This window comes from Bubalus bubalis, chromosome 18 (genome assembly GCF_019923935.1).
Source record: "Bubalus bubalis isolate 160015118507 breed Murrah chromosome 18, NDDB_SH_1, whole genome shotgun sequence".
Lineage (NCBI taxonomy): Eukaryota > Metazoa > Chordata > Mammalia > Artiodactyla > Bovidae > Bubalus > Bubalus bubalis.
The window spans coordinates 4,025,917-4,046,368 of NC_059174.1; the positions used below are offsets into that span (position 1 = coordinate 4,025,917).

General features: G+C 40.6%; 1 protein-coding gene across 1 annotated transcript in view; it reads right to left on the bottom strand.

The window, feature by feature from the left end:
* Positions 1-20,452, bottom strand: part of LOC112580193 — a 177,378-nt gene that overhangs the window by 149,869 nt on the left and 7,057 nt on the right. The window contains exon 3 of the mRNA XM_044931884.2: positions 16,867-17,398. Coding sequence (XP_044787819.1) covers positions 16,867-17,398 — 532 coding nt within the window. The remainder of the gene's footprint in view (positions 1-16,866; positions 17,399-20,452) is intronic.

Genomic DNA, 20,452 nt, shown 5'->3' on the forward strand with positions numbered 1-20,452 from the left:
CATCTAATGCAGGGAGAGTCAGACTCAGCCTCCCTAGAGTCGTCAACTCACTGATGAAAGAAGGAAAGGGAGGGAGGGACAGAAGAATGTATATCTGTTCCACGAGCCCATGAGTGTAAGTGGGAAGTTATTTCAGGACAACATCATTAAGTCAGATCTGAGGTCATGTAGATTTGGGATCAATAGGATATTTTAAAAACAGCTAGACCTACACATGTAAGTGTTCTTTATAATTAAGGTAAGTATACACTTTTTTGTGTGTTATTGATAAATTAAGGATTTCAGGACAGTTAATCAACAATAATCAAAAATGTAAAAATATGATAATTATATGCAGATATGTTTATTAGCTTTAAAGATAGGCTTTATGCATGAATGAACTGATGACTCCATATTTATTTCATATTTTAAGGTTCATTATTTATCATTTCTTAGGCATCTACTGATGATTAATTTGGTATAACTGACCATCTACTTAGGAAGCTGTAAGAAATATTTATGTCTTTTCCATTTTTATTGAATATTCTAAAACTATTTGGTTCTCCCTGCCATAGGAAACTGAACAATGCATATTTTTTTCATTGAATCTAAAGAGGCATAAGCCATAAGTGAAAGTCGCTCAGTGGTGTCTGACTCCTTGCGACTGCATGGACTATACAGTCCATGGAATTCTCCAGGCCAGAATACTAGAATGATAGCCTTTCCCTTCGCTAGGGTATCTTCCAAAACCAGGCATCAAACACAGGCCTCCTGCATTGCAGGTGGACTCTTTACCAGCTGAGCCATAAGGGAAGCCTAAGAATACTGGAGTGGCTAGCCTATCCCTTCTCCAGGGGATCATCCTGACCCAGGAATTGAATCAGGGTGTCCTGCACTGCAGACAGATTCTTTACCAACTGAGGTATCACGGAAGCCCATAAGCCATAAAGATGAGAAAATACTTTGCAGTGAAGCTTATCTTACCCTACCGACTTCTTTTGCTTTCTCAACAACAGTTTTGCTATTTCATCTGAACAATAATTTGTTTTTCATTTTTTTAAGTGTTTTTTTCTGCAAATCTAGCTGATACTGGGATTGTCATATACTTAAAACAAGCACCTCAAATAAAGATCACAGCAGATGCCTGCTCTGCTTGTCACACTCTCCAGGGTGAAGCTCTGCTCTGATCAGTTATAAACTAAAAGTACAAAAAAGGCCCTTTTACTGGTCGGGTCCTTTTGCTATATAACAAACTCAAAATCGTATTTTATAACACGAGAGAGAGAGGAGACAGAGGGAGAAAAAGAGGCTAGATTAGCACTGTTCCCATCTTCCTCACTAGAGCTCGCTTGTGACTAGTCAGCAATGCCAAGGAGCTTGCTTCTTAATCCCTGAGAAAATCAGCAGGGTTTAATTGAGCAGACTCCCTGTCCAGGGTACTAATTTTATAAAGGCTCAGGATAATAAATGTGGACTCCCCTGTGGAACTCTAAACTACTCAGAGGAGAAAAGTGAAGAGGGAGCTGGATAATGGGAGTATCCGCATCCTGTGGTGTCTTAAGGGCCAGCTCCAGTCTGTCCTGGTGTCAGGATGCAAGGTGGCCAGGGTCTGAGGTCACTTCATCCACCAGTACTGCCAGTACCACCAGGAAAAGAGGTGAAAACAGGTGCCACAGACACTCCAGGACAAAATCAATGTGGTGTAGCATCTCCTTTTTCTTTCAGGATTTCTTTGGAAACAGATCCCTGGATCAAGGAATAACTTCAACTTTCAAGCCTTATTCTTTAAGAAAGAGAAAGACAAATATCATATATTAACACATACATACAGAATCTAGAAAGATGGTAACAACAATCCTATGCACAGGGCTGCAAAGGAGACACAGATGTAAAGAACAGACTTTTGGACTCAGTGGGAGAAGGAGAGAGTGGGATGACTTAAGAGAACAGCAGTGAAACATATACATTGCTACATGTAAAACAGATACCCAATGGGAGTCTGATGTATGATGGCACCCAAAGCTGGTGCTCTGTGATGACCTGGAGGGATGGGGTGGGGAGAGAAGTCAGGGGGAGGAGCTTGGGGGGTGGGGTGGGGACATGGGTATGCCTATGGTTGATTCATGTTGATGTATGGCAAAAACCATCACAATATTGTAAAGTAATTATCCTCCAATTAAAATTTAAAAAAACTTTATGAGACTTAAAAGAAATATATTCTGAGAGACTACTGCTGGCATAGACAGTGATCCTTCTGACATTTCTGGGCGAAGTCAATTGAAAACCCTCTGGAAAGGATTCACCATTTGAGATGCCATGAAGGACATCCAAGGTTCATGGAAAGAAATCAAAATATCCAAAATATCAACATTTTTAGCCACAATGCTATTGCACACTTAACAGATTACAGAGTAAAGAGTCTGCCTGCAGTATGGAAGACCCGGGTTCGATCCCTGGGTCGGGAAGATCTCCTGGAGAAGGAAATGGCAACCCACTCCAGTATCCTTGCCTGGAAAATTCCATGGATGGGGGACTGAGCGACTTCACTTGATAGTGTAAATGTAACTTTCACATGCAATGGGAAACTAAAAAGTTCATGGGATTCATTCACTTGATCATGTTATCTGCTTAACTGTGGTGGTCTGGGACCAAACCCACAATACCTCCAAGGTATGCCTGTGTAAGATTACTCTGCATTTCACCCTATTTCAATGATTCAAGATAAAGGCTTTCACACTCCAGTGGTTCTGAAATCAAGATTATCTCATGATTGATTGATGTTGGCCACAGCAGCTATGGCCTGCCTACTCATTACCTGAGCATATGTGAACTTTACCTCTATTCCCTTTTTCATGTATGCACAAGACCAATATATGATTTAAAAATCTATGTCTGTATAAGTAAATAGAAAGGAGCTCTTTCAGTAAGTATAAGATTTAAAAGAAGGCATTGTGTCAAGAGCCTCTTGATAAAGGTGAAAGAAGAGAGTGAAAAGCCTGGCTTAAAATCCAACATTCAAAAAACTAAGATCTTGGCATCTGGTCGCATCACTTCATGGCAAACAGAGGGGGGAAAATGTGGAAACAGTGGAAACAGATTTTATTTTCTTGGGCTCCAAAATCACTGCAGATGGTGACTGTAGCCATGAAATTAAAAGACGCTTGCTCCTTGGCAGGGAAACTATGACAAACCTACACAGCACATTAAAAAGCAGAGCCATCACCACGCCACAAAGGTACATCTAGCTAAAGCTACGGTTTTTCCAGTAGTCATGTACGGATGTGAGAGCTGGACCACAAAGAAGGCTGAGTGCCAAAGAAGTGATGTTTTTGATTGTGGTGCTGGAGAAGACTCTTAAGATTCCCCTGGACTGCAAGGAGATCAAACCAGCCAATCCTAAAGGAAATCTATCCTGAATATTCATTGGAAGGACTGATGCTAAAGCTGAAGCTCCATACTTTGGTCACTTAATGTGAAGAGTTGACTTAGTAGAAAAGATCCTGATGCTGGAAAAGATTGAGGGCAGGAGGAGAATGGGGCAACAGAGAATGAGATTTTTGGATGGCATCAGCGAATCAATGGACATGAGTTTGAGCAAACTCCGGGAGATAGTGAGGACAGAGAAGCCCGGTGTGCTGCAGTCCATGGGGTCGCAAAGATCAGAAACACAAACAAGCAACTGAACAACAACAAATTGTGTCATGGTTTAACAGTCAGCAATTTTTTTCCTTCTGGAATACCCAGTAATAGTACATCTTTAAAATATGACAAAATTATAGTAAGAGTAAAGCTTAAATTTACTTTTTCATTATTACATTTCAAGAAGTCTAGAAGTTCTAAGTCTTTTCTTCCCAAACCCAGAAGGTCCTTTTGTGCATTTCCAGGATGCACACAACCCTGTAACAGCCACTTAGGAAATGACCTGACAGGTGACTTCCCCTTGCTTGACAGTAACAATACAAATAGTTATACGTAATAAAGAAGGCAAGGAATTTGATGTTAGAGACAGTTTCTTGCTGAATGCAAGCTTTATCAGAAATACCCTCCCTGACACCGCAGCTGAACGACTCAGTGTAAGCCTCTCAGAAACATCACTTGAGACCTTGATTAGCCCATTGGCTGAGTGAAAAAAGGCTGCTTCTTTCTAAAGCTTTCAAAAACAATAAACACATTCTTCTTCAGCTCCTTGACTTACACAAAAATCTCATTATCTCAGGTTGAAATGAAAGGAATATCAATGGAAAAGAAAATCATTTCTTCCTGAGTTACTCTTCAAACAAACTGTACTTTTATTCTACTAAAATTGACAAAACCCTTCATTCCTTCATGCTTCTCAATGTGTGACCTCCCAGCGCCACCCCAGCCCTGCTGAAGGGGACTCTGCCTCTGCTCTCGACTCCGCCTCTCCATGGGAACTGCACATGCCACACTTGGTCGGGTCTCAGAGGCACTGCTCTGCCTCTCATCTGTTCCAAGACTGAATAAGGAGCTCATTTATCTTCCTGAAAGAGATCATCACATGTATTTATCCTGGGACTGGCACTATGCAGTCTTCTTCCTAGGGAACTGCGTTTGTTCTTGGTAAGACTAGTCCTGACAAAGCCAGTGAAGGCTCTCAGCAGCTACATGCTGACCCCCAAAGTCCCATCTGCTGCTCTCTCCTCTGAGAAGAAATTCTCCAGCCCCAGTCTGAAAAAGTATGACAAGGCAGAGGGAGGACAGCTATGGTTTCAGAGACCGGTGAAATGCCTTTGCTTCCTTTTAAGTAACAAACTCAATGGTATCTCTATCCTGTTCTGTGGATCAGGACTTTTCTTGATCTGGAAGAAGAATGCATAGAGCTACAGTCTCACAGAAAAACACTGCAGCATGAACAGTGTTTTCTTCTCTTCCTGCTTTCTCCCGCCGTGTACCACGATGCCCAGGGTTCATCAGCAGTATGAGAAGGATTTATCCAGACAAGAGGTATCCTTGTGTCTTCCAAAAGTCTGGCATATTTGGACAGAACCCTCAATTCCACAACCAAGAAAGTATAGGCAAAATAATCAGATCTTTTGAGATGGGGTTTCTTCCAATGGGGGAAAAAAAAAACAAAAACCTCACAATGTTTAGTAACAGCAACACCAATATTGCTAACAATAATACAGTCAAGAAGTATGACCTCGACAGAAGACAGTTCCTCTCTAAATGCAGACCTATCAGAACTACCCACCATGTGGCTATGAATGCCCCTGTGTATTCCTCTCTGAAATACCATTTTTGAGACTGTGGCTAACTTTCTTGATATAAAATTTCCATTACCACTCTTAAGAAGCTCCCTTGTGCCCATTTTTGGTCAACGCCTGCATATATAACCAGCCTCAAGCAAAATCAGTTCTGCTTCATATCTCCATAGTTTTGCCTTTTCTGGAAATTTCAAGTAAATGGAGTTAGACAATACGCAGTCCTAAATGTCTGGCTATTTTCACTTAGGATTATGTTTTTGAAATCCATCCTTGTTTTGCATTCTGTCAGCAGTTTGTTTCCTTTGATTGCCTAAATATACCACATCTGGCTTATCCACTCAACAACAAAGGGAATATCTGGATAGTTTTTAGCTTTTAAGAATAATGTGTAAGTCTTTGTGTGGATAATGGCTTCTTTGAGTAGATTACTAGGAGTGGAATAACTGGACTGGACCATAAGTCTATGTTTAAGATTTTAAAGGCTGTCAAATGCTTCCAAGTAGCTACAAAATTTGGGAAGACATCAGCCATTGTTTACTCAAATATGTGTTCTACTCATTTCTCTCTCTCCCTTTTCTTTTGGGAATTCCTATTATGCACACATCGGTTCTTTCTTGGCACCTCACAGGTCTCTGAGGGGTTGTTCATTTTTCTTTATTCTTTTTTTTCTTTTCTTTATTCCGACTGGATAAATTCGATTGATCTAGCTTCAAGCTTTCTTTTTCTTTTTTCTGCCATCTAACGTCACTGTTAAACACCTTTACTGAATTTTTTATTTTACTGTATTTGACAACTCCAGAATTTCCATTTTTTTAATTTGTCTTTTTATTTAAACCATTTATCAGATGCCTTTATGTGCTTGTAAGTATCCTTCTAGGCTTTTCTTTAATTACTAAAGCATGCTTTCCATTGGTTCTTGGAATTTATTTTTAACAGATCCTTTAAAGTCGCTGTCTTCCAAGTCCAACATCTGGGATGCCTCAGAGACAGTTTCTAGTGACTCATTTTTTCCCCTATGTTATGGGTCACATGTTCCTATTGATTTGTGTGTCTCATATAATGTCATTGTGTGCAAGGCATCGTGTTTGACCAGAGACATGTAAAATGCCAGGGACCTTGCTGTGTCTCCTAAGCTCATGCCACCCGATGCATGTGCACAACTGTAAGGACTTCCAGGGATATGTGGGAGCTTACTGTTGTCCACTGTGGCCCTGTCATTCCCCAACTGCCTTGATACATTTCTGGCCAGTCTGCCTCTCCACTGCTTCCTCCACTCATGGTTACAACTTCAGAAGAGCTGTTATACCATTCTTCCTTCTTCATCTGCTACTGTTTCCAACAATTGCCAGGGACATTCATTATTTCTGTGCCACACTCCAACTTCAGTCAGCCCTCTCTGACAGCAGAGCTTCTGGTTTTCACACCTTATCCTGCCCTGGCAGAACTACTATGCCAATGGAGCTGAGAGTTGGGGAGATGGGGTAGGATGAGAGCACCCCCAAGGCTAAAATGTCATAAGCTCAGGTTGTTCTTATCCAAAGTTCACTTATTTATCCTTAATAAATGCTTGTCAAATTGTTGTATGCCTTTAGTTAATATCCAAAGTTCCAAAATAGTTTTTTTTTTTTTTTTAATTCTGTCCACTTTCACCACTGATTTTTGGGCGTAAGAACTGCCAAGCTCCTTACTCTGTCATTTTTCAGTCTGACCTTCTCTGTTCATTTATCTTCAATCTTTTTTTCTTCTCTCTCCTTTTTGGGGTGGATAATTTCTATTGATCTTTCTTAACGTTCACAATTTCCTCTAACATCTAAAATATGCCAGTAATCCTGTCTAGTAATATTTAATTTCAGTATTATCATTTTTAAGTACAGAAATACCATTTAGTTCTTTTTTATAATTTCAAATTTTCACTTGAGATTCCTCACTGGTGCATGACTGACATTGTATTTTCCTTTAGTTTTCTGAATATAATTTTCCTAAATCTCTGCACATACTCATGAATATCGCTTTAAGTCTCTGACTGCTAAATCCAATAGCTTGGGCGTACAGAGTCAGTTTTTATTGCTTTTTCCCTCTATGTATGACTCATACATTCATTTCTTTATTTTTCATATTTTCTAGTTGAAAACTAGACATTTTAGATAATACACTGTAGAAACTGTGGATTCCTTTTGAGATAATACATTGTAGGATCTGTGGGTTCTTTTTATTATCCATAAATAGTAACAATGATAATTCTATTACTACTACTATTATTGGATAGTAGTAGTTATTATTATTATTAATATCAGGAAGATCCCCCTGGAGTAGGGAATGGCAACCCACTCTAGTATTCTTGCCTGGAGAATTCCATGGACAGAGAAACCTGGTGGGCTATAGTCCATGGGGGTTGCAAAGAGTCAGGCATGACTGAACACTACCATTATTATTTACTTGCCTGGACTTAAACTTCAAAAAAAAAAAAATCTCTCTTGAGTAGTATGTTCTTTTTATTCTTATTTTTCTTTTTTATCCCAGTTTCTTGGGGGTTTCTCCTGTATCTGGACAATTTAGTGGTCAGCTAAGGATAGGGGTAAGATTTGTGCACAAGCATCTCAAGTTGCTAATACGTCCACCCTCTACCAATCAGTTTGTGTCTGAGATGACTGTGGGAAAAATATCCAAGGTCACAGAGAGTTCTCCAATATCCCTGGTGTTCTCTTTGCCCTGGACTTTCTCAGGTCACTCCTGCATGTCCCAGTGTTCCGCTCCCCAGACAGCCAGACATGTGCAGGGGGTATTTTGTCTATTTTTAAATAAAATATGTTTCATAAACATAAATAATAACATTGGAAGTTGGTGGATCTTGAATTCACTATGAACTTGTGGGGGTTCTGTGTTCTGGTTGCAGAGCTATACTAAAAGTTGCTGGTGTGTCTTAAGAAGGGCCTTTGGGACTTCCCTGAGGGTCTAATGGTTAAGACTTCACCTTCCAATACAGGGGGTAAAGGTTCCATCCTTGGCAGGCCAGCTAAGATCCCACATGCCTCATGGCCAAAAAACCAGACATAAACAACAGAAGCAATATTGTAACAAATTCAATAAATAGTTTAAGAAAAGAGGCCTCCTTTAAAAAAAAAAAGTGGGCCTTTTATTTCAGAGTAACCATTATAAGAACAAATAAGTGAAGCACTTCTCAAATTTATCCTAAATTCCTGATGAACTCAAGGTTACATGCTGCTTGTAGCAAACTAGTGTCTTCAAAACACTGGACTTTCATACCTCTACCCCAGAATGATAAAAGCATTTTTAAAGGAGGAGGCAGACAAAAGCAGTACTTAGGAAATTAAATTACAGGAAATCATTATGTTTATGAGGGTGCAATCTTTATGTAAAGGTGAACAAGAGCTATTTTTATTTTGAAAATATGGTACATACACAATGTTTCACATTTTAAGTAAGGGGTTTTACGTAGAAGCCAAAATTTCAGGTTTCTAGATTCCACAAACACAACAGCACAAAGAGAATGAATCGTTATTACAAATTTAAATCTCCTCAAGATACTGAGAAAATAAGTAGTCCTCTTTTATTTTTTTAACGGAACCTGGAGATATTTTGATGAGTTATTTTTCTCTAGCACAGTGTGCCTTAACAGCTGGGTGTGTATACTCATTAATTTAGAAGTGGGACTACTGGAAGCCTGATGAGACAAGAATGCCCACAGTTGAGGTTCTCTGCTTAACACTCACATGCCCCAGATCTGATCTGGTCCATCTAATTAAGAAAATAAAAAATAATCTTCTTTGCCCACAGAATATCATCACTGTCTGCAGAGGATCATCTTTCCTTCAAAGCAGTTATTAGTGCTCCCAGTTCTGGGTTGGATAGAGAAAAGGATTATTTACTCCTCAGCTCTGTTTTCTTTATGTGTGCTGGAGAACTGCAGAGCAGAGCAGGCCTCTGCTGCCACAGTTCATTAAGTGCTCTCCCTGTAAGAGCTCCAGGATGGAGAGAACAAAAGAGGGAAAGCACCAAACAGAAATATTAAATATTTTGCACTGGCCTGCATTTCATTCCCTCATAGATTTTACCTCAGAACCAGGACAAACACTGGAAAAAAGGGGGAAAAAACCTTCCAGCCATATTACTGTCTCACTCTTTGCTTTAGTTGGTATGGAAATACAAAGTCACCCTTTTCCTGGCTGGATGCCTTCAAAGGCAGCACTTGGAATTTAGCTTCCATTTCAATTATCTGCTCAAACCTCTTATTGGGAGAAGAGAGTAAGAGGTGGTGTTTCTTTCGATAATAACTACCTAGTATCCCACCAGTCTCCCAGGCCAGCCACCTAATGGCTTCAGTGGACATTCAAAGATTTTTTTTTCCTACACTGACAGCTCCATTTCTTGCAACCTGCTAATTGAAAACCACAGGGAACCTCGACCAGATCGCTCTTTGAACTGTCTGTACCACCTCGAGTTTTATCAATCTTGAGGGTGGAAGTTCTCACTTGGTGGTGGGTTTAACTAACCCTCACTTCATAAACAGATGAAAAGAAGTCCAGAACCAAGAATACCTACTGATAATCATATTTCAGCTCAGTCAATTTCTGGTCTTTCACTGAAGCCTAATTTTCCCTTGAACCCAGAGAAGGCTAAGGTTGACTATCTTATCTTATTGCTTCATAAAAACCTATGCTGGGATTCTAAGTGAAGCAGGGTGAGAAAGGGCGAAATGGGCCATCAGTGGCCTGAAGCTGCCCAAGTCTTGAGACCTTTCCAACAACAGTTTTCTTGAAGGAACTGGGTTCAGACAGGCATGAACTGAAATCGCAGCTTAGTCAATTACGAAATGTATTTCTTGGTTAATTTCTTTAAACCTTGAAGAACCTTAATTTTTTTAAACCTTGGTTTCTAATTCTATAAAATTAGGACATGGATGGTGCCATTTTTCTTTGTCATCCCAGCACTCATCATCAAATCTGAAAATGTTTGTCTGTAACATTTTTAAAGAGAAGGCTGAGGCAGGGAGAAATCAGGCACTCTGTTCCTGCTTAATAAACTAGAATGTGTGTTGATAAGCTTTCCTCTAGTCTCTTCCAGACATTTCCAACCACACAGATTCTCTGCAAACTGTGCTCAAGATCCTTAACTAAACTAGGTAGGGAGTATTTGGAGAAGTCAGCTGGGAGGAGTGACATCAGTAAGTTAGAATAGGAAGCCCCAGACCCTCCATCCCCTACAGAGACACGGATTTCACAACAGAAAGCCAACAAAACACCTCTGTGAGACATCCGGAAACAGGAAATCAATTAAAAGGTTCCTGTGCCCCAAGCGAGCATAAAGACAACCACAGGAAAATCCAGGTGGGAATTCCTGACACATACCACTACCTCTCCTCAGGGTCCCTGAATGAGTAAATACAGAGACAAACATAGAAGCCTGCTGTATTGCAAAGGTTAGTAAACCCCCTAAAATGTGTAAAGAAATTTTTAAGCATAAAAAGTAATTATAAGTCTATTAAGATATGCAATATGAAAAGAAGTAATCTGTGTTGTCTATGACATAATACACAAAATTAACTCAAAATCTAAAATTAAAGATCTAAAACATAAGACCTAAAACTACTAAACTTCTAAAAGAAAAACATAGGCAAAAGGCTTCCGGACAGTGGATCTGGTATGACTTCTTGGATATGATACCAAATGCACAAGCAACGAGATAAAAAATAGACAAATAGGACTATACCAAACTTATATTTTTCTTCATGTCAAAAGAAACAATGAATGGAGTGAAAAAAAAATGAACAGAGTGAAAAGGAAACCTATGGAATAGGAGAAAACAACTACAAATCATATACCTGAAAAAGGATTAACATCTCCGATATTCAAGAAGCTCATACAACTCAACAATGACAAAAAACTAAAAACCTGATTCAAAAAATTAGTAAAGAACTTGAATAGATATTTCTTGAAAGAACATATACAAATGACCAATTAGCACATGAAAAGATGTTCAACATCCCTAATTATTAGGGAAATAGAACTCTAAACCACAATGAGATAGCACCTCACATCCATCTGGAGTGCCAGTATCAAAAGAAAATAAATGTTGTTGAGGATGTGAAGTTAGAATCCTTGTGCACTGTTGTTGTAGATGCAAATGGGGTAAACATTATGGAAATAGGGAAGTGCCTCAGAAAATTAAAAAGTAGATAATCCAGCAATCTCACTTCTGGGTATATACACCATGAGACACAGCAGAAGACAGGCTTCCCAGGAGGCACTAGTGGTAAAGAACCCACCTGCCAAGGCAGGAGATGTTAAATGTGGGTTCAGTCCCTAGGTTGGGAAGATCCCCTGGAGGAGGGCATGGCAACCCAACTAGAGTATTCATTCCTGGAAAAATCCATGGGCAGAGGAGCCTAGCAGGCTATAGTCCATAGGGTCACAAAGAGTCAGACATGACTAAAGTGACTTAGCATACACACACTCCTAAAGAGACATTTGCACATTCATGTTCATTCCAGCATTATTAACAACAGCCAGGAAGTGGAAGCAACCCAGATTCCCACCAACAAATGAGTGGATAAAAACATGTAGCATATACATATGACTGAATTTTATGCAGCCTTGAAAAGGAAGGAAATCCTATCAGGCTACAACATGCATAAAAGTTGAGGACATTTACGCTAATTGAAAAAAGTCAAATAATCATGTATCTATTTTAGATACTCACATGAAGTACATAACTAGTCAAAATTATAAAAATAGAAAATAGAAAAGTGGCTACCAAGGGCTGAGGGGAGGTTAAGAGGGAAGCAGTGTTTAACGGATATAGAGTTTCCATGTTGCAAAATGATAAAGATTCTGGAGATCTGTCACATAATTATGTGAATATACACTGGCACCCCACTCCAGTACTCTTGCCTGGAAAATCCCATGGACAGAGGAGCCTGGTGGGTTGCAGTCCATGGGCTCGCTAAGAGTCGGACACGACTGAGCGACTTCCCTTTCACTTTTCACTTTCATGCATTGGAGAAGGAAATGGCAACACACTCCAGTGTTCTTGTCTGGAGAATCCCAGGGACGGGGGAGCCTGGTGGGCTGCCGTCTATGGGGTCATACACAGTCGGACACGACTGAAGTGACTTAGCAGCAGCATACTCAAAATTACTGAACTGTACACTTCAAAATGCCAAAGAAGTTAGCTTGGTCATGTTTTCATTTGAACTGGTTTGTTAAGTTGTTTTCCCTTGAATAATAGTTTTTAGGGAAATCTTTTTTGGTTCAATTAAAAAAATAAGTATTTAGATTTAATTTTCAGTTCAGCAAAATAAGCCATTTCAATTCAGACTCTATTACTAACTAGGACCACTCTGCCTTGGACAGAAGATAGCTGGTCCAACTTAAGGCAGCCTGTAGCTATCCTGTGGGTTCATTCCGCACTTCAAGTACAATGGGGCTTAAAAACACTATTGATCACACCCCTGATTTCCTAAAAATGTCAGGGACATTTTACACTTTTCCTCTGAGGTATTAAATATCAGGCCTGCCATTAGCCAGACTGTGATAACAGACACAATAAAGCCAACTGCAAAGTTAACATTAAGGAATATTTCCACAAAGGTCACACTGTGGCTGCAGAATACCATAATGACCCTCTTCTTTGAGGGCTACTGGTGGCTCACAAAAGATGTCCCCAGCCCAGCTCTGCAACGTCCACCTCTCCGTGATCACAAACAATTCAGAAATGGTTCCTGCTGCCTCTAACCCTTCCTAAGAATCACTGAACTCAAGTACAAGCCTCATTTTTAAAAGACCCTCCCTGCTCTTTCTCATCAGGAGAAATGGGTTGACTGAAAAGTTCATTTGGGTTTTCCTGAACGAACTTTTTGGTCAACCATATTTCACAGTTCACAGGGGTCCCAACCTTTTTGTCATCCGGGACTAGTTTCATAGAAGTTAATTTTTCCACAGACTGAGGGGGTAGAGGGATGGTGTGGGATGATGCAAGCACGTTACACTTGCTGTGTACTTTATTATTATGACATCAGCTCCACCTCAGATCATCAGACATTAGAACCCAGAGGCTGGTGACCTCTGCACCAGCATAAACCCCCTCCCACTGCAGTGAGTTAATAAATCTGTGCTTTGTTGGACAGGAAGTTTGCCTTGGTCGTCTTAGGCTACTGGGATTTTTCCTCTGCCCTGCAGGAAAAAAAAAGTTTCCAACATATCCAAAACCAGCAGGCTTGGATAGAGGGGGTTTGCTCTTCCCCCCAAATTCAGATAAATCTGAGATCTATAAAGAGCCTCCCCAGCTCCTGACCTGGCTCACCATCACCCAGCCCACCAAAATCAGCAGAATGGTTGGAAACTGGGCAAGATGCTCCCTGCCTAAGAGTAGGCAGTGTAATCTCTGTGCTCAGACTCCAGCCAGGATTTTCCAAACTTCCCCTGGAAAAAGTTATGCGACCTTCAGGTCCTTTAAAGCTATCACCTCCTCCTCTGAGCCCATGTATCGCTAACTGGAGGTACCTCAAGGTGTAACATCTGATACTTATCCTCCATTACAGATCAACAAAGGTCTAATCATTCAAGATCTTGCTAAAATGTCACCTCTTCACAGACACCTTTTTGATCCCTCTAAACTAAGTCGCCTCTTTACAATCTCTTACACAACACCTTCCTCTCCTCTTTTCTTCTTCTTAGCACTATCATGGAAAGTACAGTTAGCACCTCACATTTTCCTTCACTACTTTATCAAATTCTTTTAATTTTCACAGCTTATAGAGCTTTATAGGGTTTTTAACTCTACAAATCATGTCACCAACATGTTTCTTTTCTCCAATATTTATTTCAAATATTTCTTGTTCATATTGCTGCTGTTCATTTTGAGCTGCTGCTCAAAAAAAAAGAAAAAAAAGATCAAAATAGAGTACTAATACACTCTGATTCCAGGTGGCTTTTTCCAGGAGGGAGGGAAGAGGTTAAAATATAGTTATAAAATCAAAGCATTTTATTTATCTGCAAGGAACTTTAATGGACATAAAAACAGTTTCTCCTTATCTTGCAGAGAAAAAAGGAAAGGCTAGAGTGTGGAGGCAACCTGAAAAATTTTCAATTTACTAGTGACTGAATGGCAAATAGATGGGGAAACAGTGGCTGACTTTAGGTGATTGCAGCCATGAAATTAAAAGACGCTTACTCCTTGGAAGGAAAGTTATGACCAACCTAGATAGCATATTGAAAAGCAGAGACATTACTTTGCCAACAAAGGTCTGTCTAGTTAAGGCTATGGTTTTTCCAGTGGTCATGTATGGATGTGAGAATTGGACTATAAAGAAAGCTGAGCACCAAAGAATTGATGCTTTTGAACTGTGGTGTTGGAGAAGACTCTTGAGAGTCCCTTGGACTGCAAGGAGATACAACCAGTCCATCCTAAAGGAGATCAGTCCTGGGTGTTCATTGAAAGGACTGATGTTGAAGCTGAAACTCCAATACTTTGGCCACCTCATGTGAAGAGCTGACTCATTTGAAAAGACCCTGATGCTGGGAAAGATGGAGGGCAGGAGGAGAAGGAGACGACAGAGGATGAGGTGGTTGGATGGCATCACCGACTCAATGGACATGGGTTTGGGTGGACTCCAGGAATTGGTGATAGATAGGGAGGCCTGGCGTGCTGCAGTTCATGGGGTCGCAAAGAGTCAGACACGACTGAGCGACTGAACTGAAGTGAACATCTAGTAATACTTGAGGAAAAAAGGGATGCATGTGACACCATGTTTTCAGTACAAGTTTAGTATTTTGTCTTCTTAAAATTAGTACTTCTAAAAATAAAAAATATACAATGTATACCACATTTGCATGTATAAGTTGAAGAACCATGAATAGTCCATTTATCTTAACAGATGGGCAATGCTATGGAAACTCGGTGGTGCTCCCTGATCACAGCCTTCTCTTATCTTGTGGGAAACGGGCCAAGGAACACTTAAGAATTTTGTTTTCATCATTCCTGTTTTTATTTGTAATTTTACCACTCATGTACTCTGAAACTGACATTAATGACTTCACACTGCATGTACTCATTAACAACTTGCTTTCTTTTCCCTGTTTTTGAGAGTCAGCATTTTCATGCTAATTCATTTTAGTACATTAATTCTCACTGCTGTAAAATATTCAAGCGTGTGATAATGGCATACTTTATCCATTCTCTTGCTCTGTGGATAAATTAAACTTAAATATTTGGGCTGGAGAGCTGAGATGACCTGTGTCAAACATAACCTTAACCATTTGCTCCAGGAGAGCCTAGTACATAAAGATAAGTCAGCAACCCAAGAAATTTTACTTCACTATTACCTTCAGGAAATTCTTGCGATTCAGTTGATCCAGGAAGATAGTTTGCACACTTGGAAAAATCACTTTTTTTTATAAGCGAAGGAAAGTTACATGGCTCAAAATAGCCTGGAGCGATTCAGTTGATCCAGGAAGATAGTTTGCACACTTGGAAAAATCACTTTTTTTTATAAGCGAAGGAAAGTTACATGGCTCAAAATAGCCTGGAGCTAAAACTCCCCTCCAGGTCCTCCCCACCATTCTATGCAAAACAAAGAACTCTCTCACCGGAAGGAAAAAAATGGACATTAAGGTTGATTACACCCAGCTCCCAGCTGGTCCAGCCTCTGGCCGATCTCCAAAATTCCTTGCCCCAGCCGTTTAAGACATAACTACTCTGAACAACCTTGGAGAAGAACAGGCCCCCTTAACTTTCCACATACATTCCTATATGCTGCTGCTACTAAGTCCCTTCAGTCGTGTCCGACTCTGTGCGACCCCAGAGGCTGCAGCCCACCAGGATCCCCCGGCCCTGGGATTCTCCAGGCAAGAACACTGGAGTGTGTTGCCATTTCCTTCTCCAATGCATGAAAGTGAAAAGTGAAAGTGAAATCGCTGTCGTGTCCGACTCTTCGCGACCCCATGGACTGCAGCCCACCAGGCTCCTCCACCCATGGGATTTTCCAGGCAAGAGTACTGGAGTGGGATGCCATTGCCTTCTCCGTAGGTTAGTGCAGCAGCTCGTTAATCTGACTGCTGCCCCTTCTCGCCTCATTAAAGGTGATCTGTTCCTGTAAAGTGCCGGTCTCTTTTTCTGAACCTCGCCTTCTCTAACTCCCTTACCTTACAATAAGGACAAGAATTTGTTCATCTGGATACACATTGAGCTTATCAGAACAACAATATTAAAAAATAATAATAATACTCTATTAACCCCAAAGAAGGCAGAAAAGAGGGAGAAGAATTGAAGAACAGATGGGACAAAAAGAAAACAAGTAGCAAGATGGTAACAGATGTAAATCCCACCGTGTCAATAACAACATTAAATATAAATTGTGTAAACATTACAAGTAAAAAAAAAAGTCTCAAACACTTGACAGTTTGAGACTGTCAAACTGAATTTTAAAATAAAAGAACTGTCTGTCATCCACAAAATACCAACTCATAGACACACAGGAAAAGGATGGAATAAGATTACAATATGAAAACGCCATTCCAAAGCTGGCTCACCTGACCTCATTCCCTGGTTCCTTTCCCGTGTTGGAAAAGCTGGAAAGGAATGAGGAGGCGACTGGGAGGGCGAACAGTCACAGAGCAAACTGCACGGCGGGAGCGGCCACACTTACCACAGGAAGTTTGACACAGCGGCCTCAGGCCAGCGGACCCAGAACGTTCCACGGAGCCGGGGCGCCGTCGAGGGCCGGGCGCTGCGGCCTGTCCCTGCCGCCCACACCCCGTCGTCCCCGCAGAGGGCTTCCTGCGCGAGCCGGAGGGACACGCTACACCTGAAAAAGGCGGCCTTCGAGAGGCTGCAGGGCGCCGTGAGGCTGGGGCCTGGGCAGCCGTACAGCTGAGCTGCTTCAAGCTCACGGCGTGCCCTCAGCGGCTCGGCAACGCTCAGGACCCAGCCGGCGCAAGGGCGCTGGACGGCGGGAGGGCTGCGAGCCTCACGTGTGCGACCTCGTGTGCCGCGTGACCTGTCCCAGGGCCGCGCTGGGCGCCCGTGTAGGGGGCGTGGCCGCTTCACCCGCGTGACCGGCTGATTCGGAAGCACGTGGCAGACCCCGTGACCACGACAGCCCTGTGCACGACAGCCCTGTGGACCGCGAGGTCTTGGGGTCTCTGCAGGTGGCTGGGGCTCGACAGTGAACCTGCTGGCTGGGGTCGGGGGAGATCAAATAAACCGACTTGGATGCAGGGGAAAGACAGAGCTCCTGGGGCCAGATTGCCTGCGTATGAAGCCTGGCTCCTGGCTAACTAGGTAGAGTAAATTACCTTACCATAGCCGCTTTGGGCTTCACTTTCTCTCATCTTTAAAATGGGGATATTAAGTCTCCTTCTTAAAGGACCGAAGTGAGAGTTACGTTAATGCAAAATGCTTAATACTGATACCAGTTTTTAGTGGTAAATGGCAACCTTTAAAATAGTGTTGTCTATCTTTAGCAAATAGCATTTGTTTAAATACCTTTCTCTAATCCTACTCTTTGTAGTTATTCACAATAGCTATGTATTTTATTGAATAGCTTCTCAACATCTATTGATATCCTTTAGTTTGTTGGTATAATCAAATATGTTGATAAAACTTCTTGTTTCTGAAGTCCTTGCAGTACTGAAATTGATCCCATTTGTTTATATCATAATTTTATAAATGGATAGCTGGGTTCAGACTTCCAACAGTTTACTTGAAATATTTGCTTCTATATTTGTAATTGAAATTCATCTTATTTTCTCTCATTATCTTTACAATGCTTTATACAATGAATTAGGAGTCTTTCATTTTTTCCTGTGGATTGGAATTATTTAAATAGCATAGGAATTACATGATCTATGAATTTAGATTAAACTCAGTGGTAAAGCCATCTGAGCCTCCATTGAATTCAGCTATGCTTATTAGTCTGTTCGAATTTTCTTTATCATTTTGGGTCAAATGGGATATTATATGTTTTGACAGTACGTTGTCCATTTCTCTAAGTTTCCAGATTTATTATGAGTTTGTACAAGATGCTTTAATATAAATTTTTAAGCTTTTCTCTAATGTATCTTATTAATAACATTGTACATTTATTCTTCTCTTTCTGTCTCTTTTTAAATTAGGTTTACCAGGAATTTATTATTATTCTTTTTAAAGAACAAAAATGTGTATTTTGTATCATGTAACATAGAACATGTCATGTATCACCAAAAAATTAAAGAACAGTGTCTTAAACAAGACAACAGTTCATTTCTCTCTCAGGTAAGAGAGGTGCAGAGGTGTGCAGCCTGGAACTGTGTCTGAGCACCGTGACATCATCAGGGACCCAGACATAGTCTTCAAGCTGTGATTGCACTGCCTAGCTTCCAACCTTGTGATCTTATCACTCTCAACTGTGGTGCTTCAGTGATCAGATTTGTGTTTCTGGCCAGCAGCAGGCAGAAGGGAAAGATAAAAGAATTGCTTCACCAATAATTCAACCCCCTTTATTAGCCATCCCAGAAGTTCTGACCATACTTTTGTTTATTTATCATCTACCAGAAGTTAATCATAGAGCCACAGTCTGAGGCAAGGAAGTTCTAGGAATGCAGCCTAAGTAGATTTCCACCTGAAAAAAAAAAAAAAAGAGTGAAATCAAAGTTCTATTCTTGGATAAGAGGACAGGAATGGATACAGGCTGGGGCTGGAGGCACCTGCTACAATTCCATGCATCCTGTCCAACATTTCTGCTTTCATTTCTACTTTGAATTTTCACAGATTCCATTTCAGTTAATGTTTCTTCCTAATTTCTGTTGGTTTATGTTGATACTCATTTTTTAAGCTCTGAGGTAAGTTTTTTTTTTTTTTAACTTTCAAATAAATTACAATAAAACAATTGAGAATATAAGTTTGAAATCCTGTATTTTGTTGTTGCTTCATTTGCTACATCTTAACCTTCTGCCAGTGGGGTAAATGTTTATGGAGCTGTCCCAAGACAGCTAGAACTAAGACCATTAGAGTTTATGAGCTTTGAATGTATATTCTGAGATGGGTGCCTATTTGACATATTGAATCTTTCTCAAGACACAGTCTCATATCATAATTCACTGAGCAAACTGCCTTTTGCCAGACATTGAGTGGCCTCTAATTCTCCAAGATTACAAGATTGCTGTATCTGCCATGCTTACGGCAGCTTACCTAGTAGTGCAGCTGGTAAAAAGAATCCACCAGAATCAAATGCAGACCCTGGTTCTATTCCTGGGTCGGGAAGATGTGTCTTTATTCGCCTGTGTAATTACACCTGCGACTTCCCTGGTGGCTCAGACAGTAAAGTGTCGGCCTACAATGTGGGAGACCCGGGTTCAGTCCCTGGGTCAGGAAGATTTCCTAGAGAAGGAAATGGCAAACCCACTCCAGTATTCTTGCCTGGAAAATTCCATGGATGGAGAAGCCTGGTAGGCTATTGTCCATGGGGTCGCAAAGAGTCGGACACGACTGAACGACTTCACTCAATTACATCTGTAGGATTAATTTCTATAAGTGGAATGGCTGTGACAAAGGATGTAAAAAGGTGAAATCTGTTACCCAGCACAATACAACTTATTAGTTTGATTGTCTTTTACCCTCCAAAAAGTTTTTCAGAAAATATAAAATGCTTTTTCCCATACACTTTAGGTGAGAGTTTAGATGGCAATCCCGTCGTATCAGTCAAAAGTTAAACAGGCACAGCCTCTGGCACAAGTAGAGAAACCCTCTTCTGGGAGTCTGTCTTACTGAATTGATTTTATGTGTACACAAATACACTCCTTACATGATTTGGAAATAAAATCTAAAGATGTTAAAACTGGCGGGGGGGAGGGGTGCGGGAATCACCTTGAAGACATGTACATGTGCTATAATTCCATTTTGTAAAATAAAACTATGTGCAAATATAAATACACATTAGTATTTAACTACAAAGTAAAAGAATGAAAACAATACATCCCCAACAATGGCGAGTGGTTATGTCTCAGGAGGCAAGTCAGGTTGGGCCAGGAAAGGGAGATTGTGGTTAAGAGAAAGGTCCACATTTAAGTCCATGTACTTTTGTATTCTATGTATCTTTTACACAATGGATATATTTTCATTTGACTATTAGAGGAAATAAGATACTTATTAATTAAAATTAAATTGAAATGTTGGTACATACGTTAAAGTTACCTGTACTATCATTTCGCTAGTTATACTGCTTATTTGCCACCTGATGCTTATTTGCCACTTTG